General features: G+C 47.4%; 1 protein-coding gene across 1 annotated transcript in view; it reads left to right on the forward strand.

Moving 5' to 3' along the window:
* Positions 1-888: 888 nt before the first annotated feature.
* The window catches only part of EBF2 (EBF transcription factor 2), a 191,351-nt gene continuing 168,808 nt past the window's right edge, over positions 889-23,431 (forward strand). Inside the window, exons 1-6 of the mRNA XM_057547902.1 lie at positions 889-1,378; positions 3,845-4,001; positions 5,069-5,132; positions 5,410-5,465; positions 5,987-6,060; positions 12,217-12,285. Coding sequence (XP_057403885.1) covers positions 1,248-1,378; positions 3,845-4,001; positions 5,069-5,132; positions 5,410-5,465; positions 5,987-6,060; positions 12,217-12,285 — 551 coding nt within the window. The 5' untranslated portion in view covers positions 889-1,247. The remainder of the gene's footprint in view (positions 1,379-3,844; positions 4,002-5,068; positions 5,133-5,409; positions 5,466-5,986; positions 6,061-12,216; positions 12,286-23,431) is intronic.

Raw genomic sequence — 23,431 nt, forward strand, 5'->3', positions numbered from 1 at the left:
GTCAGCAACCTCTCATCTGCACGGGTGCAACTCCCGCTCGCGTCCGCCCGGGGGTATTTTCCTTAGCTCTTTGACCGTTTCCCCCGACACTCTGTTTATTTGAATAGCACTTGAGCCTTGTTCGTCCCCACCCCCGCCTTCATTCATATATCCTTGTCTCTCAACTTGTAAACCGCACACAAAATCTGAGTGTCACCAAGTAACTCCTGGAGACTTGGGAGAGCCGTCCAGGGAAACTGGGTTGCTCTCGGGAACGTTTGCACCAAACATAAGTACATGCGGTCACACTCCGCTTCTTCACAAACCTGCACACAGAACCCAAGCCCCGGGAACGAATACGCCTCCCGCAGGCTACAAAAGTCTGCATTTAGAGGCAGGATCCATGGAAGCCTCCCGCTCCCGCGACCAGACTGAGCCGGCGCGTACCAGCCGGCAGGGCCGGGCTACCCCGCTTCAGTGCAGGATTTGCGGGCCCTCATCTCACGCACGCACGTAGGGTTCGGGCTAGGACCCGGGGCCCGCACCTTTCTGTCCCCTTTCACCTCCCGGACTCCAGGCAACGCCGAGCGGGGCGCGCGCCGCCAGAGGACGTCGGCCGGGCCTGCCCAGCGCCGGCCAATCCCGAGCGTCCATGCAAATGAGGCTCCTTATCGGGCCGCGGCTCCGCCTTCCGCGGCCCGGGCTGTAGTAACCCATTCATGGGGCAGGCGAGCGGCTGTAGCCCGGCTCCGCAGCGCTCGCAGCCACCGCCTCCTCTCGGCTCCGGGTCTTCCCCTTCCTTTCACAACTGATCCTGTTGGGGATTTTTTTTTTTTTTCTAAATTGGAGCGGTGGGGAGGAGCAGGGAGGGGGGGGTGGGGGACCAGGAGGAAGGGGAGAGATTAGGCAGCCATCAATCTCCTCCTGTTTCTCCCAGAACAGGTGATGCTTCAAAATTGTGATCACTTTCTGGAGGCAGCGCTGCCGCTGGAAGGATGCGAGAGACCTAGGGCGGAGGGCCTGAGGCGGCAGATCTGAACTTGAGGAGGATATAACCCAAACTTTAACTACATCAGTCCGCACCTCACGCGTGGAAGCAAAGGACGGGTTATCTTTTTAAATTTTTTTTCACAAGAGAGACTCAAACTTCGGCACTTGATCCCTTTTCCTGGATTGCTTTGGAAGGAGACGGTTTGGTGACAACGTTGGGAACAGTGAGGACAGCGTTGTAACTCATTTTTAAAGCGACAGTAGATCAGACTTTTTAAATGTTTGGGATCCAAGATACTTTAGGAAGAGGACCAACTCTGAAAGAGAAATCGCTGGGCGCCGAGATGGATTCGGTCAGGTCCTGGGTCCGGAATGTCGGCGTGGTGGACGCCAACGTCGCTGCGCAGAGGTAACGAGACGGCCGCACAATTATTATGCTCGCAATCTCTCGCTCGTTCGCTGCCTCGCTCTCACTGTCTTTCTCTCTCTGTGTGTGTCACCCCCCTCGCTGCTCTTGTTCGCGCTCGCTCTCTCTCCCCCGCATCTGTCGCCCTGGCCCCGCGCGCTAGGGCTCGCCCTCCGGCAGGCAGGTCGCTGCAGTTAGGGGACCACTTACCCCGCAGCCAACACTCGAGTTTCTGAACTGCCTGGATTCCCCACTCCTTCCCCACAGACTACTCTTTGGGAGGAAAAAATAACAAAGTAGTATCTGATGCCTCTCAGCTCAGCCCCTAGTTCTGCGAGGCGGGCCCAGCCAGGAGCAGAGCGTGAGGACCGGAGCCGGCAGCGGCGGCCGCTGGAGGAGAGCCGGCTTCCCGGCGACTCCCGGCTTTCGCCCCGCTGCTTACGAGAGCCTCTCCTCCCGCATCTTGCCGGCCGATTCTTGGAGGCCGAGAGCCCAAGGCCAGATGGCGGCTAGAGGAGCAGGAGAGGCCGGAGCGCCTGCCTGGGAAGGCAGAGCGGCCGGGTGCCCTGGGAGGGGGGCAGGCTGGAGGGTACGGGTGCAGGGAGAAAACGGTGGGCTAGATGCACAGAGGCGGGGGTGAGGGGAGAGAAGAGACTAAAGAGAAAAGACGACGGAGTAACAGGAGAAAGAGTCACGGAAGAGAGGAGACGCACCGCAAACGCAGGGATCACAAGCCTCTAGTTTTGCTGGTCCCTGAAGTTGACTTTGTTTATGAGCATTCTCCTGCTGACGTAGTAAACGCCTCGTCTAGGCTGCCACCCCATGAAGAAATTCTGCTTCCCCTCCCTCACCACCACGATTGAGCTGAGGTTTGTGATCTCCACGACCTTGTCTGCGAGAGACAGCCCCCTTACCCCCAAGACTTCTACCCACCACTGACGCCTCTCTATCCACTCTCCTGGCCATCCCCCTCGCAGTCCCGACATCACGGGGAGAAATTACTCCTTTCCAGGCCAGGGCTCTAGGTGTCCCGGGTAGAGCGAACCGGGCCGCCACCCTTGGAGGAGAGGAAGCAAAAGTCGCATCGCTCAGGAGACCGGGGCAGGCGGCGGCTCCCTCCCTCCTGCCCGAGCCCAGGGGGGCGCCAGTGTCCTTCAGCAGACGGCACGCCGTGGCGGCGGCTTTCCGCGGCCGTCTGGGGACTTGTTGGGCTGCAGGCTGAGGGAGACCAGGCAGCGCCGCAGACCGGTCTCCACGGCGCAGTTCCCTAGCCGAGCTCCTGCAAGACACCTCCCCTACTTTCCTCCTTTCCCAGATCAAGCAATTGTTAAAGTTGGAACAGGCTGTCCGCTGGGGGTGTCTAGTCACAATTTTACACCCTTCAAAAGAGGGAAAGTGCTCGCGCCCTGGGGCAAGACGCCCCGCGACCCCAGCGCCCCGGGGCAGCTCCGTCCATCTGCTTGCTCGCCTGGACCCCGAGTCTCCCGTTAAATGTGATCTGGCGGCCAGTTTGTTCCCGGCCCCGACAGGTCGGCAGGGAGGTGTGTGCACATACTCAACACGCTTCAGGGCGCCTGCCGGGTCCTCCAACACGGCTTTCGCGGTCAGCGGGTTTGGCCGGCGCCGCCCAGAGATGTGGCTAGAGCGGGGAGAATCTCGGCCCCAGGCGAGGACGCGCTCTGCGTCTACTTTTCGGCTTCTCCAAGCTCAGCAGTTCTAGGGGCGGGGTCCTCAGTATTATGTCGTCCGCGGTGGTCCTCGATCCCTAGTACGGGTCGAGGGGGATTCTGCCCTGCCACTGTCCCAGGCGCAACTTTTCGGAAGAGCGAGGGAAGCAGGAGGTGAGGCCTCTCCCTGTAGGACCGAGACTTGGCCTCTGGGCTTCCCATCCGCCCCCAGGGGGTTCTCTTCCACCGCCTCTCCGAGATAGCTTGGGGGATGGTGCGTTGTGGGCAATAGTGCCAGGACGGGTCACTCCAATGAAGATGAAGGAAAAGGGTCACTTGTTCAAAAATAACGAGGCGCTTAGTCCCCTACCCCTCGGGCCCAGCTCCGAATCCTGACCCGGTCGGCGGCGGGAAGAGGAAGAAGATTGGGGCGGCACAACGACAAGACTTGGGCCGCCATCTCGGGGGGACCCTCCGGGCTTCGGTCTGCGGTCGCGATTCCTTGGTCTCCACTAAAGGCCGGACATTGAGCTACTGGGCGTGAGATGCCCGGAGGCTGGAACGGCTGGCGGTGGCAAAGTCCAGAGTCTTGGGCCCTGCTACTCGACCCCCGTGGCCACTGTGACTCTTCTAAAGAGTCCCCGCTTCTTAATCCTAATAGAAAAAAGCGCCCGAGGGGTCCAGAAGCCTGGACCGGGACATGGACCCTTGACCCTCTGCCATGTTGCGTGGGCGCGTTGGTAACTTCGTGTCTTTCTCTCCTTCCCTGTGTCTGGTGTCCCCCGTGTCTCTTCGTGCGCAGCGGAGTAGCCCTGTCCCGGGCCCACTTTGAGAAGCAGCCTCCTTCCAACTTGAGGAAATCCAACTTCTTTCACTTCGTCCTGGCGCTCTACGACAGGCAGGGGCAGCCGGTGGAGATAGAGCGCACCGCCTTCGTAGACTTTGTGGAGAACGACAAAGTAAGCGGAGGTCCCCCTCTTCCCCTCGCGGCCTAATAACTACCTCCTTGCAAAGCACTAAAGATCCCATCTGTCACTCCCGACACTTTTCCGCTCACATCAGCAGGGATGATAAATCGAGACTTCTCACCCCTAGCCCTTAAATCAGTCGATTTCCCCGCAGCTTCTCCCGCCGGCACTCTCCGCCCGCACCTCCCGCTGCAGCGGCGCCTGTGGCTCTGCGCACCCGGCTTCTGGATCATTAGCAGAGCCTGGGCACGGACTGACCGCGGAGCAAAGTCCTTCCAACTAGAGCATAGTGTAAACGTATACTCAAAGCCGCCACTGCCCTACTCCGGGTTATTTTTATTATTATTATTATTTTGCACCTGCCAGTGCGGCAGGGTGGGTTAGATAGGTACAAGGTGGAAACCCACAGCCCAGCTTTGCCCCTCCGCCCCCAGCCTTCCTTTCCACTCTGGTTCCCAAGGCAGTGCCTGCCCCGGCCCAGGCCCCGGTACGGGCGCTGGATTTGATCTCAAATGAAGCTGATGTGGGAGGAAAGGAAAGTCTCCTGCTCTCTCTGGGCCTCCGTCTCTTCAGCTGTACCATTCAAGCTTTGGAGCCGGCTCTTCCCAAGGTTCTTCTTGAACCCGGACCTGAGTCCCTGAGCTAGTGGCTCCAAGGCTGCGGTCCTGGTGGGATAGGGCCAAGTGCTGCTCTTCCCAGTGACAGGTCCCTTCACCTTTCTGCAGGACAGGCAGAACCCGATAGGTTGGGTGGGGCCCGTTTAAAGGCAGCCTGGACATAGTGCCCGGTGGCCCCAGCTCTGGGGTCGCGCTTCTGAGGACATTTTTAAGGGGGAGGGACAGAAGGTTGGAGAGGGTCAAGTGACCGCGAGCCTTGGAAAGTTTTGGAGCTTGGCCAGCGGCAGATGCTCCTGCCCTTTGACCCGGACCTGGGCAGGGGGCTGTTCAAAGCTGCCCGGTGACAGGGAGAAAGGCAGTGGGAAGTGGGTTAGGGAAGCCCGCTCTCTCTCCTTTCTCTCATTTTCGGGGGCTGGAAAGCAAGGGACTCTGTCTTTTCAGGAACAAGGCAACGAGAAGACCAACAATGGCACCCACTACAAGTTACAGCTCCTCTACAGCAACGGTGAGCGCCCTGAGTGCCCGCGGCGCCCGCTTGTTCCTCTTTTCAAGGAAGGCTGTTGACCTTGTCGCGGTCACTGGCAGGCGGGCTCCAGGCCTGGGGAGAGCAGGGCTGCGGGAGGCTCGCTCAGGGCCGGGGAGGGGGGGGGGGCGGGCGGGTGGTGTCTGCCCCCAGGACGGCTCCGCCTGCGCTCGGGCCCGGGCCCCACGGCGGGACAGGTTTGGGATGCCCGGGCGGGGTTCCACGGCCCTCACCTCGTGCCCTCCTGCCTCCCCGGCAGGTGTCCGCACGGAGCAGGACCTGTACGTAAGGCTCATCGACTCGGTCACCAAGCAGGTGAGCCCGGCTGTCCACTCGGTTCCTCCTCTCGCGGGGGTGGGGGGTGGGCCCTCCGTCCTGCCCCCTCCCCCCTCTGGCCTGTCCCTGACCTCCCCCGACCCTCCGCGATTTCCTGGGTCAGTCTTCACAGCCCCTCCGCAGAAACCCCCACTTTGTCTGCTCTGGAAAAATAAATGTTCCCTCTCACTCCCCAGTTGTCCTGTCTTTCTGGCTGGGGAGACGCTGGAGATGGGAGTAGGTGAGCAAAGGGATGAAGAGGGGAAACAATTATTGGGAGATTCAGTCCCCCCCAAGCATTCCCTTTTGCAAGAAATATGTCCTCACCAGGGCAAACTTTTCTCTTACTATTTCGCTCGAGTTAACCAGGCCACAGCTCAGGTTCTGTGCTGCCAGCGGGCGCTCCCGAGGAAGTAGCGGGCAGAGAGAGGAAACCCGATTTTGTGCTCGCTCCTAAGTCCCCTTTTCTTTGTCCCTCCACTCCCTCGTATCTCCCCACCCTGCCCCCGCCTCCTTCGCAGCCCATAGCTTACGAGGGACAAAATAAGAATCCGGAAATGTGCCGAGTTCTCCTGACACACGAAGTGATGTGCAGGTAAGAGCCGTGTTTTCCTGCAGGCTTTGCCGGGGCGCGGGGCAGGTGAGCTGCGCCCGGCGCGCTGGCTCGCGTGCGTCTCGGGCGCTGACCTTCGCGAGCGCTGGCGCGCGGGGAGGGCGGCCTCGCCCGGGCTTTCCTCCTTAAAAGACAGATTCTAAGAGCAAATCGGTTGGGAGTCGAAAAGGAAACCCAGACCCCCTCAGGATTCCACCCCCAGGCGTCTCAGGAGTTTCCTGTGCTCCGTGGAAGGTCCGCTGTCCAGCGGTCGGCGGCAGCGCGGGGAGGGGCTGGGCAGCCGCGGGACAAGTTTGGGATCCCGGGCTTTCCCTGAGTCGATCGCGGTCCAAGGCCCGCCGGTCCGACCCGCTAGGGGTAGATGCCCAGGAGGGGCCACTTGTGGAGTTACCGAGTCAAGGTCCTGGAACAACTGGCAGTCTGGGCGGGTGACCACCGCAGGGGATGGAACGGCCCGCTTTGGGGGCGCTACCCCTTGCCCCCCAGCTGAGGCACCTGTCTGTGATGCAGAAGCGTTTTCTTCCTCCAGGGAAGTTGCTTTTCCTAGATTTCCAGAGCCACGGGAGTTTCTTAGGTCAGGAGGAACTACTGGCTAGAAAGACCAGTCGGGTTCACCACCTGTGGATGGGAGGAAGTGAGGGAGAGGACCCCAACCGGGGAGGTACGAGGTCTAGAGCAACAGCTGGATTCTGAGGGCCAAGTTGTGAAAGGTGCAGTCTAAGTCGAATTCCTACACCTTTTCCCATCTTCTTTTCTGAGACCAATCCATTTCGAGTCCTTTCTTCTGCTGGACCAGAAAAAAATTAAAGAAAAAAAAATTAACCCTACATTTATTCATTCTTTCAATAAATGTTTATTGAGTGTCTAATATGTGCTGGTTATGGGGGAATCCCACAGCAAAGGAGAAAAGCTATAGAAAGGAAACTCTGGGAAGAGGTGGTTATTTTATTATAAAAATTTAAATGCTATTCCATGCACATTTTTCTTCCTCCAAAATCTCTGATTGGAGAGAAAGCCTCAATTCTTCCTTACTCCGCTGTTGCTTCAGTGAATGTCTTCCAACTCCAGACTTTGGGTAATTGCAGGCAGTCTGATTTAGTTTGGACTGTTTTATGGGCAGCTCCCGGCAGCCCCGTCTCCCTCCCCACGCAGTCAGGAAGAAACCATAACAATCAGACATGTTTGTTTTGGTTTTGACCAAGTATTAGAAAAACAAACTTTGCCAACTGCAGAGTTCAACTCTGCCAGTGGCCTCAGCTGAGGGGACTCAAGGCTTCCTCTCCTGAGTAGCTGGGTGAGGTGTGGGACAGTGGGGTAAGCAGATAGCTACTCCGTTATCCCGGGGCCCCTTGATAGGTACATTCAGAAAGAAAATACAATTCCAAGATGAACTTGCATGTAGTACCTAGATTAAATAGTCAGAACACTTTTATTTGGTTGGCTAAGTGAAAGGCAGGTGTTTTGTTTTTTTTGAATTCTTCTTTCTACTTTTAAATGTCTTTGTTTGGAGAGATTATCTTCTTAAAAGGAAAGAAAACAAAACCTAAATCTGGCCCATTGTCTGACGAATTATACCTATCACTTTAAATAATACTTGCATGCCCTATCCAGCTGTAGTTAAGGCTGACATTTTTATTTTTTAAGCCCAATCAAATCCACCTCATTTTATGCTGTTTAAGTAGCAGCATCAATTTTTAAAGCCTCTAGTTTAGTCTGCATTAGTAACACAATATAAAAATTTAATGTACTGTAACTTTTCTGCATTTGAGACCTGGGAAGACGCTCTGCTATTTCCTTCCCAAACTAGAATTTAAAACAAATATTAACTGTGGGTAAATAAATGATCCGTGGAATGGGTACTGTGTCTGTAGTGTGTGTGTGTGTGTGTGTGTGTGTGTGTTTTGGGGGATGAGCTGGGGTGATGGCAAATATTGGATGCATCTAAAAGGGAAGTTCCCATTCAATCTGTCAGTCAGAGCTGGTTGACTTCTTTCAGGGAAAAAGGTTCCTTCTCTCACATTTTAAGAGTCAGTTATCACAGTCAGTGATTAAGGGATGAATCAGATGCCCTGTTTCTCAGTGGGTACCGCACACACTTACTTTCATTTGCATGGTGTTCTTGGGCATACCTGGGAATTTTCTTGAATGGTTTTGTGTTCTGTAATCTTCAGTAAAAAAAAAAAAAAAAAAAAAGCTCATAAACTGGTGTTAAGCTTTTAGGCGGCAACAAAATAAATCTCTTTTAGGTATAACTTTTCTCTCCCTTCCCCAATTGTCTCCTCTCCCCTCTTCCCTGCTTTAGTTCATTTTGCCAATTATTAGCAAGGAGAAGTCTAGTTGTTATGTCGCTGGCAGCCACCCCTGTGCCCTCAATGCTCAGAGGGTTAAAAGATATTATAATTTGAACAGAAGTCGTCTCAAGGCCTACAGCTGGCTAATAACAGAGTTGTATTGAGCGTGAGCAAACCCCACAGCTGTGACTTTTCGCCACAAGGCGCAGGCTAGACGGGGCCCTAATCAGATGGGCCAGCCGGGCAGTGAGGCCAGTGTCTTTATCGGCCAGATGGTGTGAATTTAGACACTTTTGTTATGCAATCGCAGGGAGGAGTTGGGGAGAAGAAAACAAAACAAAAGCCACCATGCTGTGCGCTTATTTGAGTTTGAAATTAGAGACAGATTTTTGAAAGTTGAGGGTTGAATTTTAAAAACGATTTTGGAGGGGAAAGGGCACACTGGCTGGTCTCGAGCAGGAGTTTGGCCGACTGGACACCCTGTGTCCAGGGCTGCGGCTTTTTTCCTTTGCATATCCCCCATCTTGATCCCTTTCTGAAAAATGCAGGTAAGATTCAGGACTGGGAGAAAATTTCTCATATTTCCCACCCCCCATCCCCAACTGGTTTGCTTTTTTTCTCTTTCCCTCTCCAAAGACCACCACAAGGAGGCAGGGAGGGTGGAAGAGGCCTGTAAGCAAACTGAGAGTATTTCAGGTAAAAGGTTCTCCAAATAAGGACCAGAATAAAATAAGCCAAACCAAGCCAAACGAGGAGCAGAGGAAGAGCTTTCATTTTCATTCATTAGGAAAAAAAAGAGTACTTCTGAGCCTCCCCGCGGTAGTTAGGGACACAACCTTAACCTAGTGCCAAATTCAGTTGCCTCTTCTCTTTGTTTCCCATCTTTTCCTATTTTTTAGTTTTGTTCAGTTTTTAAAAGTACTTTCAGACTTCGAAAATGGCTTGTTAGAAAATAACCCTAAAAAGCCTTTTCATGAAAGTAGATGAATCTGAAGTTGTTCACTCAGGCTTTGTCTCTAGAGCAAAGGAAGGGAGATTTGAGCTTATTATCTGAGTAATTCAGGGACCCGGTTCTTCACGTCAACTCCCCACATCCTGATCCCAGATCGATTGTTTGGGGAATGTGGGTTCATGAATGTCTCCTACTCTCCATTTCCCCTTGCTTATGTTACTATTGCTGGCTTGAGGACGGAATGTCATTTAAGAAATGAAATAAAGAATAACTAGGACATCTTGATGAGACCGTTTCTTTTTAAAATAGAAAGAAAGAAAGAAAAAAAGAATTAGCTTTGGCTAACCAAGAGAAATTTTACGAAGGGCTCAGATGGGGTGAATACAGTCCACTCCTATAATTTTTAGTCCTTCACTATTACAGTCCGACAGCCAAGTGTCTGCTACATCTTTTCTGGGTGTTGAAGTTAGAGATTATACTTAAATATGTTACTGTTGGAAAATGGAAGATTGGGTCCTAAAGTTTCTCTGCATTTTTCTTGGAGTGTCATTTCCTTCCCTGAGTTGATTCCCCACATTGTATTACACTGGCACCAGGCTTACATTTTTATCTGTTTTTCTTTTCCTCCAGAGAAAGTCCCCATGGAAAGCAGCTGAATTCAGCTGAGCAATTTTGCAAACTTACTCGGCCTCCTTAGAATCATTCCTTCTCAAGCTAAACAGATTGGCATAGCCTGAGAGTGTTCTCTTGTAATTAAATTGTACTTAGAATCGCACACAGATTTGGGTTAGGTTGACATGCTGGTGATGTCAAAGACGAGTCTAGTTAGAAGGTCTTCAGATAACTAGCACGTATAGGGCTTTTTGAAATTGTCTTGCTAAGAAAAAAGGTTTGCCTGAGTTGCAAAGGTATTATTCTGCTGACTTAAGCAATAGAAACAGGAGAGGGGGGGAGACAGGGATGGTGGCGGCAGGAGCAACGGGTGGGGTAGGGAGTTGGGAAGAGAGACAAAGGTTCTGGGAGAGCAGCCGGTCAGAATTTTTATTGGTGTTAATCTTGGGATGGAAATTTTAAAAGTTAAGACCTAATATAATTTCAAAGGCAAACTATTATTTCCGTGTCCCAGTGGCAAACTCTGGTATTTAAAAAACTTGAGACAGTTTTTCTTTTACTTCTTACTAATTTGATTAAATTTCTTACAACCTCATTGTGCCCATTGGCTGAAAGTTTTTTTAGCATCTCTCAAATATTTTTAACTTTTTGAGAATGGTAGAATTGTTCACCGAATAATCCACACATCCCTGCATGAGAGAGATGGACTTAAAAGTTTTTACAAATATCTGTCTGTTTGTTGGTAATTCTGTAGAGGATCAGAGAGGGCAAGTGCACTGTGCAGAACCAGAAAGCAAATCTAAGACTGGGATGGTGTTAGGCCTTTGGGCCCCTGCTGCCACAGTGACTTCGTCTTTTCCTTAATCTGTCACCACTTTCGAATCGAAGGATGCTCAGGGAATCTCATAGCCTAAAAGAGACTCTGTGCCCTTCTCAAACCTAAAAGAGACTCTGGAGATAATCTAGTCCAACACTTTAATTTTATAGCTAAGCAAGGCAAATCCCAGAGGGGCGAAAGAGATTTGACTAAATCCATGCAACTGGTTAGTGACAAAGTTGGGTTAGACGCCAGAGCCCCGATTCCCACTTTACCGGTCCTTCTATTATGCTGCATCGATCTTAAACTATACAGAAACTATCACGGGAAGGGCAACACTTACATAAATTTGGTTACTGCTAACATTTATGACACATATTCTCCAACTGGTGTGGATGATAAGACTTTTCTTATAAGCCATGTCAAGGCTACATCCTTCACCAGCTCCTATTGATGGTGGACCACAGACTTGGATGAGCCGAGAGGTATTTAGAAGCCTGTGGTCCTGACAAGCAGCAGACAGGCAACACAGGGATGTGATTTTCCATCCCTGGTGGCTTCCAGCCACCCAGCCTCCCTTGCCCTTTTCATATTTGTTTAGGTCTTTCACACAGGTACCTTTGGAGGGGAGTGTTTTGTTCTCTTTAGGTCCTACGGAGTCCTTCCCATCTGTTGTATTCGCTCTAGGGCCCCTTCTTTCTCTTTTCCTCTCAGATGATTCCGTAAGCATTTCGTGGGTATCTACCTGAAACCCAGCACTTTGCCAGTGGAAGTCTTGGGACGCAGAGTTTGCAGGATGGGGCTTACATGCCGAGTCCCATTTCTGTTCTGGACTTGTTGAAAATGATTGGAGATATCATTTTACAGCTCCCTGCCTCATTTTTTCCCCCTATTTGACAAGACACACCGTAGTTCCTGTCTTTCTTCATCTTTAGAAAATAATGGAAATGAATGAATGAATAAATGGTTACAAAGTACATTGAGTTCTCTGAAGAAAGATGTTATATAACTAAGGTTTATAGTAATCCAGGCAGCTCCTTGGGGTCTTTTTCATACATTTTCCTTTCCCCTCTTCCTTCAAGTATTTGTTGAGACACAAAGATCTAAAAATATATGATAATAAATACAATAATAAAATCATTCATCACGGAGCTGGAGGTGACGTTCTAGATCTTAACATCCAATTGTCCATCTTTCAAATTATAAATATAGCTCTCAGAAAAGTTGTGATTTGCTGAGAATGACCCAGTTTATAAGTCATAGAGGGAGAATATGAATGAAGAGTCTGGGTTTCAAGTTTAGTGTTGCTTTTGAACACGGCCATACATTCATGCTCAAGCAGCTGATAGTTAAGCAGTTACCTAGGACGTACCCGTTTTCGTGAATGTTCTTGCACTGTATGCTCATTGTATTTTCTTGATTTTAACACATTTCTCTTACTCTTTTGGCTCCTTCCCAATCTACAGTCGATGTTGCGAAAAGAAAAGTTGTGGCAACCGAAATGAGACTCCTTCAGACCCTGTCATCATCGACAGGTAGGGGGAAAAAGTGATTTAAAAAAAACTATTTCTGGTTTCTTTCCTTTAGAATCTCAACTCTGAGTATGGATCACTGGGCTTTGCCATAAGGTTGGTTTCATTTTATCTTCAAGGCTTGGAGCTGGTCCAACATGTGTTTTCTTGTTTTGGTTGGCCTTTTCTTGGAAGAAGTCAGAACCTTCCTTTTTGAACATATGTCTCTAAATCTATGATGGGATTATTTTCCAGGTGCACTGACTTCAGCCTAATAAGGCATGTGTGGATGGTAGAAGATGGTAAAGGATGAATCTCTCCCATCTGGCAGGATAGGGTCTCAATCAGTTTCCTAGAAGAGGCAGTGTATCCCAAGTTACGCAGTAACTTTCTTATCATTCTCTGTGATTGTGCTGTTGGGCTTGAAGACTGTCAAATTAGATTGTGGTTTAGAAGATGATGACAAGCTCTCTGGTGCACTGAGGGAGATTCCTTTCTACCATAGAGGGTTGCATTCTGGGTTCTATGTTTTGTTCAGAGTGGGAAAGATTCTTTGGGACAAGATGCTAATTCATTGAAATGTGATTTCGGCATCCTCAGCTGTATGTTTTTGTGATTGGAAACAGAACTTACAAACCAATGAAGGAATACCAATTTAACTTCCAGCAATCATGTAATTTTTAAGAAATCCCATATTCCCACCCCTAATTTTTTTCTCTTTCGTTAAAAAACGGAATAATTCCCTCTTGCTTCTTTCTCTGGGTTTTTGTGTTTCTAGACAGGTCCTGAAATGGATTGGAGAGACCACAGTCTCCAAAGTTGTTATTCCAATATTCCAACGAATTCTCAGTTGGGAGAATGGAACCTCTGGCATTCTTCCCAGAAAGCCAGCTTGCTTTCTTCGTGGAAAGTATAGCATAGCCCTAGGAATGAAGAGGCTGGAATTCTGATCCTGTCCTAGCTTCTGACCTTGGACAAAGCACTCAACACCTCTGTTCAATAGTATCATGAAGGGTATACCTGGAGGGTATGGCCTGTTGCTGTAGGTTTCAGAAGGTAGCTAAAATATCCATGGCAGTTTTGCAGTATTCTCGGAGATACTTGGAGGAGGATGATAGACAAATAGAGAATGTTTGCTGGATGTATATGCTGCCGGTCTTAGGAGGTTCAGGTGAGATCAATTTAGGGAGATCTGGAATTTTTTTAGTTTTTCTGAAAGTGCATAGAAGCTTAAAATTAATGAGTTGTAAGAACTCTTGGGGGCCAGCTGTCTTTCTCATTTGATCGGTGAAAAGACTGAACTCGGGAACGGTGACACGACTTGCCCGCGGTTGCACAGCTGGTTGGAGCAGAGCTGGCCCTAGAACACAGCTGTCCTTACTTCTGGCCTGTGATTCTCTCACTGCCACAAACTTTTCCTCCCAGCACTCTCTGTCCCAATTTATGTGATCACACTTGTCATGATTTCCCAACTTCCTAGGATGCGCTTGGATCCTCTGGGGAACATGAAGCCCATGAGGGCAGCCTAGACACGGATCCAGTCCTTTCCAGCGTGTCCACTGAGCTCACTAATCTTTATCTAGTCTTTTTTTTTTTTTTTTTAACTAACTTTAGCTCCTCTTTCAAGAGGGTACTCTAACCTCATGGTTGTTACATCTTTTCTTGTAATAAACAACCCATAAACCAGCTTTAGAAATGTTTACAAACCCGTAAATGCTAACCTGCACCTTACATCTCATAAGCACACATCCTAAAGGCTCTGCACTTAGTAGCAGTTCTTTCTCTAAGAAACTATGTAGAACCTGAACTCAGGGAGAGAGCCGAACATGCTATACATAATACACATGTTAATGTACGTAGGCTTTTGGCATCTATGGAGACAAAAGATTTTCAGGTTGTGTGCCTTCATTGTTTGTGCTAGAATGCTTTAAATTCTTCTGAGAAGGTGGAAATTGTATTTTAGCTGCGTCTTAAGGAGCTTTATGTGACTGTGGCATTTATTTTTACTAGCCTGTGCACAATAAAACAGCCCAGCGATGTCTCTGCATCACTTGAAATATGTGTTACTTCCGAAATGTTGTGCATCTACACATGGAAACATACATACCAAAGGGTGCTATAAATTGACCCGGATCAGATTTTTAGAGAACTCATCTTATTATAAACAGATGCGTTGGTTCGGCTTCCTCATTGTAGGGATTTTGTTTGAAGACGCTGCTTGTTCCTTCACCGGAATCTTGCTTCTTGCTCCTGACTGTCTTTTGGGCATTCCTTTGCCTTCTTCCCTTCACTTGTGGAAGGGAAAGGGGATGAAGGCAGGGTTTCATTTGCCGGAGGTGGGATGGGTGGCTTGTGTCATCCAGGGCTTGAGCGGTGCCTCTGGTCCCTGGGTTCAACACCTGCCAGCTTAGAGATGTTGAGATGACCCATGAGCACCAAACGGGTGCTAAGTAGTCTATTTTGGATTTCCTCTGAGTAAATATATAACTCTCTTCTTTGCCCTTGTTCCTATAACGCCAACTAATTATCTCCTCCCCCTGCTCGCTCCATCTAACCAGATGCAGTTAATTTACACTGTCTCTCTTTGAGTTTTCTCACACAATAGGCATGTTCCACTCTGGCTCCAGGGAAGCCTGTTTATTCCCTTGGAATTGTGTATGTCCGGGGGAGGGGAAGGGGCGGCTCAAAAGTGGTTCCCAAATTTTCACCGCCAGGGACCCCTCTTATTTTTTCCTTTGGTGAACCAGGTTCTGCAAGATTTTGCCTGCCAAGCTGCAATTAACAAGTGATAATCCAGCTGTAATTTCATTTTTATTAACTGAAGACGTACAGCAGAACGGGAAGGAAAAATCTCATTCCAGAAATGCCCTTGATCTCAGGACTTCCCTGGCGGTCAGGAAGGTTAAGACTCTGTGCTTCCACTGCAGGGGGACAGGAGTTCGATTCCTGGTCGGGGAACTGAACTAAGATCCCCGCATGCCACATGGCGCAGCCAAAATAAATAAATAAATAATTGAAAATTTAAGAAAAGAAATGCCCTTGACCTCACCAGTGGCCAATCAGAGTTTCTGGTCTGGACTAGAATCCCCAGTGTTACCACATTAACTTGATAGACTGCCAGCTCAAACACGAAACAACTTGACTTTTCATTTAGCCCACGTGACCATGTCTTGGGCAGACATTCCATTGCCAATAGGCTGTTTGAAATATGAAAAATAGCTTTTACAACCTCGTGGCCCCTTAATTGAAAGTCACTGGATTGTACAATAGGGCGTCCCCATCAGAGACTGAGTTCTCCATTTCCTAAGACTTAGCCCCAGACTGGGAATATTTTTTCCCCGTCTAAATGACTCCCTGCCTTCATCTCTCTAGAAACATAAATTTAATTTTTTATTTTCAATTGTCTTTTCGGCATGCTTTTGTGAATTCTTGGGCAGCCACACCCCTCTCCAAAAAGCCAGGCCAACACACAGCCCAGCAGGACTTGCTGCTGAATCACGGGCCTCCAGCAGAGCCTTCCTTCTGTGTAGAAATGCGCGCCCGGAGTGGCAGTAGGGTTTGTTCATTTTGAGTGTAAAAATTCAAAGTTCCTATCTGAAGAAAACTCAACAAAACAGAACAAAACAAAACCAACAATGAAAACATAATCCATACCGAGGTCTTCAGCCTACACCTTGTCCATAAAGACCTCTGTGTGGTAAATAAAAATAAAAGGGCTCAAACGCATTTACGTTTGTGGTTTCAGAAGGAAGCGCTAATTCAACCTTGTTTTTCATGGGCTGTGCTTTCTTTAGACTCTCTTTTCTCTCTGGAAGCTTCTTCTGAACAGCTACCGCATCTCGGGGCTCAGGAGAGTTTGGTGGTCCATGGGAAGAGGATTTTAGGGGCAATCTCACAGACTTGGGAGAAGGAAAACGAGTCTTCACCGTTCGTGTTCTTGCAGCCCCATGAAAAGTCAGATGGGAGGAGGGGACAAGAGTTCTTTCTGAATCTTTGTAGGCTGCCCCTGCCCATGTGTACACAAGTATGATATTTTCTGTTAAAGGGCAGCTCCAACCTGTTTCTCACATGCAAAATATCAGACTTTTGTCTTCAGATCCTGTACTCCTATATTTATGAGCTCTGCTTCCAGAAGGACTGTTTTAAGTTTCTGTATTTTTTGTTTATTTTATTTTTCAAGAAGCCAAACAAACATCAGAATGATCTTCATTCAGAAGGTTTACACAGAAATACCTGGTATTTATTTGCCCATGAGGGGTTTTCCTGATATTATCTTCCTTTTTAAAAAAAAATTTTTTTTAATTGTGGTAATATATATATAGCATAAATTGACTATCTTAACCATTTTTGAGCGTACAGTTTAGAGGTATTAAGTACATTCACCTTGTTGTGCAACCATCACCAGCATCCGTTTACAGAACTCTTTTCATCTTCCCAAATTGAAACTCTCTCCCCATTTCCCCCTCTCCCCAGTTCCTGGCAACCACCATGCTATTGATACTTTCTCTATGAATTTGACTCCTGTAGGTACCTCATAGGATACTGTATTTGTCCTTCTTTGACTGGTTTATTTCACAGCATGATATCCTTAAGTTTTCTTAATGTTGCAATATGTATCAAGATTTCCTTCCTTTTTAACGTAGAATAATATTCCATTGTCTGGTTGTACTACATTTTGTTCTATTTGTCTGTCAATGGACACATGGGTTGCTTCAACCTTTTGGCTACTGTGAAAAATATTGCTATGAATATGGATGTACACATATCTCTGCGAGTCTCTGTTATTAATTCTTTTCGGTATACACCCAGAAGTGGAACTGCTGGATCACGTGGTAGTTCAGAGAACCATCATGCCATGTCCATAGCAGTTATGCCATTTCACATTCCCACCAGCAGTGCACAAAGCTTCCATTTTCGCCACATCCCAAATTACTTGTATTTTCTTGTTTAGTTCAGTTTTTGGGTTTTTTTTTTGTAGTTGCCATCCTAATGAGTATGAGTTTTTTCTTTTTTTCAGTGACGTTTTCTCCTGCTACCATCTTGGAAGGCATCCTCACCGCTGCTTCCCCCCCGTCTGGTCCAGGCTTCTCGTTTGCCCTCCCCCTGCCATCTGGTACATCCTCTACCTGCTTCTCTCTGCCTCACCAGCTACCTTGTTCTACCACAGAAGTGTTTGGTTCCTCTTTCCTCTGGGCCATGCTTACTATTCCTCTCTCCGTGTATCGCTTAACTCCAGAAAGTGTTATTGGTGGAATGGGAGCTTTCAGAGAATAACCGTGGTAGTAAAGCCCTTATGGACCTTCCGTGCATGCTAGAGGGTGTGACATTAATCCTGAACACCGGAGTTTTTCTTTTGGTTAATTTATCAAATGAACCCCGTATTGATCTCTTCTTGATTTGTGGTGTAGATTCTGCTTTTAACCCCACTGTCCCTTTCAGCATAGAAGCAGTATTTGGATAGTAGCGAACTGTAGGTCAGATTTATGTCCACAAAACCCAGTGGATTCTTACCATCCTAGGCCACTCAGGCTGGTTTTCGGTCTGTGACCACTCCCTCCCTCTCCCTAGAAGTGGACAAATCAGATATATCAGTAGTGACTCCTCCTGAACGAAGAATTCTGTCTCTGAGAAGGATGGATAAGAACAATACTCAACATTCATCTAACATTTAACTGGCACTTATGGTGTGCTGGGCATAGTGCTAAGCAATTTGTGTTCACTAACTAATCTTAACTAATCTTCAACAGTTGAGAAAAGTCTTAATTTTACAGAGGAAGAAATGAGTCTTAAGGAGGTAGGTCACAAAGCCAGCTTCCGTGGTGAAATTGGAGTGTCGTCAGCGGGTGGAAGTTATGGAGAAAAAGGGTTTGGTGTAATAGAAGGAGAAGCTTCCCAGAATTTAGAGCTGTTGAGGAACAGGAAAACCTGGTGAGCATGGTTTGAAGAACTCCTGATGGGAACACTAGAGAGAGGATCGGTTCTCTGGGAAGTGGTGGGCATCGCTGGCCTCTGAAGTATCATTTAACTCTGAGATTGTACAAGTCACAGGCAACGGTGTGACAGGTTTGATGGAATATCGGTCCCCAGAGAGACAACATGATGTAGCGGGAATGGCCCTAGACTAGGATCAGGACACCTGCTTCTGACCCCAGATCGTTCACTAACTAGCAGTCTAATGTCATGGAGATCATGAGCCACCTCTCTGAGCCTCAGTTTCCCTATCTGTAAAATGAAGTGCTTTGGATTAATGGGTGAGCTTTACATTACCTTCCAGCTCTAAATTCTCTGCTTCTAGCCGAGGCCCAGGTTTGGGTGTCAGGCATGCTAATTCATCATCCTTGCTCATCAGTAATTTACGGAAGCTATTCATATGTGCCTTCTCTGCACAGATTCCCCATCTCCCTACTGGGCATAGGGGGGCCCAGTGCTGTGAAGAGTCTACAAAATCCTGGCCTTGGGCTATTTTTGTTTTTTTAGTGAAAATTCCATTCCCTCGGAGAGGTTTAGATGTTCTCACTAAAAAACACAGATTATTTAACCAAAGTGAAAGCATCATTCTTTCATGTTCTCCTTCCTTCGTTTTCTAGTAAAACCTTTTCTAGTTTCTTGGCCATTTGGGGGAGATACAGGTAGGAGAAGGGACTCTTCTAATTTCTGGTGCAGAAGAATGTCCCTTTGGGTTGAGACTCTTCATTGGATGACAACCTGAGACAAGTGGGAAACAAGAAACAAAATTTCCTTTGAGAAAATCATTCTCCTCCTCCTAATTAAAGAACTGAAAAGTTATGATCTTCATTTCTGTAATTGTGTTAATTTTTAAGAATTATACTGTCTCCACTAGACTGACCAGTCTTCCTAGACTTCAGAACTTTAGCATCTGACACAAGCTAGCCTAGTTGTCTATACATCGATTCACTCCATCATTCATTCATTTAGAAATTTTTTCTGTTGTTCAGTTATTAAGCTAATATTCGTGAATCCCTGGCACTGAGAGGCCATCAGGGAATACGACAGGCATGGTTCTGCTCTCATGGAGCTGACAGTTTAAATAATCACACAGAGAAAAATACATTTGCAAACTGTGAAAGTGCTTTGAAGACTAGGTGAGCGAATGGTAGACAGGTTTCAACTTTCTAGTCCCATCATTTCTTTCTCTAAGAATCAACATGGAATCAAAATGTTTGTTCCATCAAACAGACCTCGAATATACCCCCCGTCTCCCTTTGCACACATCAGTGCAGCCTGGAATCCCCACCGCCAACTCTCTGCCAATATAAATCTGATCCCCTTTTCAAGACCTTGTTTAGATTCTACCCTTTGAAAGAAATCAATTCCTGTAGCCAAAGTCTTTTCATTGACACTGTCACATAGACTCGCTCTTATTAGGATGTATGGGTATTGTTATCTTTTTCCCTATGTGGGCTTGCCTTACATTTCCAACTACATTGTAATTCTTGGATGTCAGACAACATATGTCACTTAAGTCTTGACTCTAATATCATTAGCTCTGTGATGGTGTTAATAGTACTACCTCTTCCATTGAGTTGTTGCGTTAAATCATTAACGTGTGTATGGTGCCCATACAGTGCATGACAGAATAGATGCTTTTTAAAAAGTCCTAGCAATTATTAGCCTGTGTCTCTCAGCGTCTAACCAGTGGCTTGGATGCTACAGACACTCAGTAAATATTAGTTGGCAGATTAATCTGTGACTGCCAAGCATCAGAGAGTTTGGATGACGGAGTCTTTTGCCAGTTTATATAGGACCTTTCTTGTAAGTACCTGTATTTGACAACTGCTTAGCAATCTTACCCCCCAAGGGCAGAGTGGTACAAAACAATGCCAAGAAGAGAGAGCTAGGGTTGTAAGGCAGAATGAATCATTCAGGAAATATTTATTTAGGGCCTGTCGTGTCATGGACGTTGCGAGGTGCTCTTAGGGATAATAAGATTGAGTAGACACAAAGCTTTCCCATCAGGAGCTTACAGTTCAAATGGAAAAAACAAAAGATGTGCAGAAATAACTGTGATGGAATGTAGAATGTGAGAAGTGCCACAAAAGAGGTAGAGATAAAAACTCTGGAAGAACTGGAAGTGGGAAGATGAATTTCATCTAGGCAGTGGTGTATGCGGTGAGAGCTGTAATGTGGACATAGGCAAGTGAGGTCAAAGGGCATTCTAGGAGAAGGAAAGCATGCAGGAAAAGGCATGTGGAAGGGAAAGAATTCCTTAAATCTGCTCTTTATTTTAGAGGTGCATGGATATGTGTAAAGGGGGACAGTAGGAGAGTTTGGAAAGATTATTTGGGCCCAGATTTCCAAAGACTTTATATGCCTTTACAAAAGTGTGTTGACATTGTTGTGTTGGCAGTGGGAAGATATCAAAGGATTCTGAGTAGTACAGTTAGAAAATGGAGAATGAATGTAGGGTAACCTATTAGGAAGACGTTACAATAGTTCACAAATGCGTTTCTTTTCGCGGCTCTTTGGGAATATATAGGTTTACCTGCCAAAGCCTGGGCATTGTTTCCATCACCCTATACCATCAGAGATTGGGAAGATGGGCAATCTTCCCAATGGGCTTCAAATTTTGTGAAATGAAATGTTTCAGTTTCTGATTTTTGTTTCTTTCAACTTCTTCTGGACACGTGTGCCTTCTTCCACCAGCAGCAGCTGGGAATCTGGTTTTTCCTTGCCAGATACCAGTCACGGAGGTGAAAGGCCCATTTTCTCACCTCTCCACACCCCACTTCCCCTCCCCCAAGGCACCCACCGCCCCAAAGCTTTTGCTGATATTGCCACTTGCCCCCATGAGTATGCGTCCTTTGTTCACTGGAAAGCTCAGATCCTTTGCAAAGAACTGCTGTTGTACCATCTGGCAATCTGTGAATTTTTTAGTAGCCTGGATGTTTGTGAGAAAGCAGAAACTCGGAGGCCAGACCTGAACCATTTATAAGTAATTCTTTAGAAAAGAGGGAGAAAGACCTAAACCAGTTCACCTTTACTAGCATCCTCTCGTTCAAAGTACTTGTGCAGGTCCCCTGGATCAACTCCCACTGAAAGTCAGAGGACCAGCTGGGTGTATGGGGTTGTTCAGAACAGATAACAGTACACTGCAACTTCCAGCTTCTTCCTCATAAAATTGTGTGATGTGATTAAATGGCAGATTTGCCAGGAAGTAGATGAGTCCAGAAGTGGAAGAAGAATACTCTGAAATGGTGCTGTGCTGGAAATAAGAAATAGATATTTGTCTGTAAGAAAGGTATCTTTTTTTCCAAAGTTGTCTGTCTGGCTTTCAGGGGAACAAAGGCCCCGGAACTTAGGAAAGATTGATAAGACTACATGCTCACCCAGAGAGAACTTTCTAGAACTTCCAGTTATTTTTCTCTCCCTTTCTGTTTGAGCAAACAGGGCTGGATAAGTTCTTCTGGGTCTAATTTTGACCCAGCCAAGAGGCTACCAGACCAAATGGCTGGAAAATAGGACACATATCCCAAGGAGATGAAAAGGTCATTATCCACAGATGATTTGCAGATTTAGGGTTCTACCCACTAGGGCTTGACTAGATTATTTGTTGATTGAAATCTTGTAAAAGTTGTTCTTTTCTGTGGCTCTGTTCTGTGCTGCACAGTGACCTAGAGTTGCATTGGAGGAGGTATTTGATCAGAAAGGAAAGTTGTTGAGTGACAAGATGCCCAAAGCATGTTAGGCGGCCAAGACCCAAGTCTATAGGGAGTCAGCATCTCATCAGTCTGGACCAGGTAATTAATTAAATGATTGTCCTCCAGAAAAGTTCTGCTCTAATCTTAACCTTTCAGCCCCCTCAAGACCACCAAGGAGCCAGAGCTGGTGAGAAACACTGCAGCTGCTCCCGTTTAACAGGAGCTTTTGAGAAGGAAGTAAGGGAGAAATTCCTAGTCCCACTGAAATAAGGGCAGGAATGGAAGAATTTGAAGGGATGGAACCATTGGATTCAGGCCAACACTTTGGGGTTAACACCTCCATTTTTTTTAAGGCCCATAAGATGCTGAGACTTTTGAAAAAGAGAACTTGCAAAATGGTGGAACGCTTAGGGTCACTGCCCCTCTGAATGCTGTTATACATAGCCCCTTCAATAAAACCTCTGAGGTGGTTCGCTATGGAGACCAAGAATGAGCCTTTTTTTTTTGGCTTTGGGTCCAATGTGCACAATTGCACAGGATATTTTCATGATTGATTTAAAGCTAAGCACATGACTCATTATGGCTAGGTACTGGCTCTGTCATCCCATTTCAGATGAGAAAGCCCAAATGAAGAGCAACTACTCCAGGGGCTGTGTAACAAGCAGGTCAAAGACTCAATTGGGATTAGAGACAAGATCTCTAGCTCCCAAGACAAAGCTGGGATGGTCTATGAAAGCTGAGGGAGCGGGCAGGAAAAGCTGTGGCATTCATGTCGCTATACTGCTGCTGTTCTGCAAAGCTTCTAACCAGACTGAGCTTCGGGGGACTCATCACCTTCCAAGCCAGGGGTCGGACTGATGGCATTTTAGTTGACTATAGTAGTCAGTTCGTATGTAGCCAGTTTCTTCTGTGCAAAAGGCTTTTTCTTACTCCAGAAGGGGTGAGGTTGTACGGAGGACATAGATTTATGACCTGTGGGCTGAGTGCTTGAAGTGACTCTTATTCCTGTCGTATGATAATGACTGTAGAATAATCTCAGATCTGGGTTTGACTACTCTTTAGCCATTCGTGCATTCACCCATTCACTCATTCATCCCTCTCACTGAATCTGGAGTTGCCAGATTTAGCGCATAAAAATATAAAATGCCCAGTTAAATTTAAATATCAGATAAACACGAATGATTTTTTTTTAGTATAAATAAGTCCCAGTTAAATTTGAATTTCAGAAAAACAACAAATACTGAAAAGTATGAGCCTTTCTCATGCAATATACTTACACTGAAAAAGTATTCTTTGTTTGTCTGAAATTCAAAATCAGTTGGGCATCCTGTATTTTACCTGGCAACGCTACCTGAATCCCAGTTTCTCATCTGAAGAGTAGGGAAGGCAGGGCTACCTTACGGTGCTGGGAAGGGGAGAGAAATGCGTGAAGGAGCTCTGAGCCCCAACTGGCCCCAGGGCCAACCAGCACGTGTACGGTTCCTCCCGGTAGTGTTTTTTCTGTCTTCACC

This window comes from Balaenoptera acutorostrata, chromosome 6, assembly GCF_949987535.1.
Source record: "Balaenoptera acutorostrata chromosome 6, mBalAcu1.1, whole genome shotgun sequence".
Classification (NCBI taxonomy): Eukaryota; Metazoa; Chordata; class Mammalia; order Artiodactyla; family Balaenopteridae; genus Balaenoptera; species Balaenoptera acutorostrata.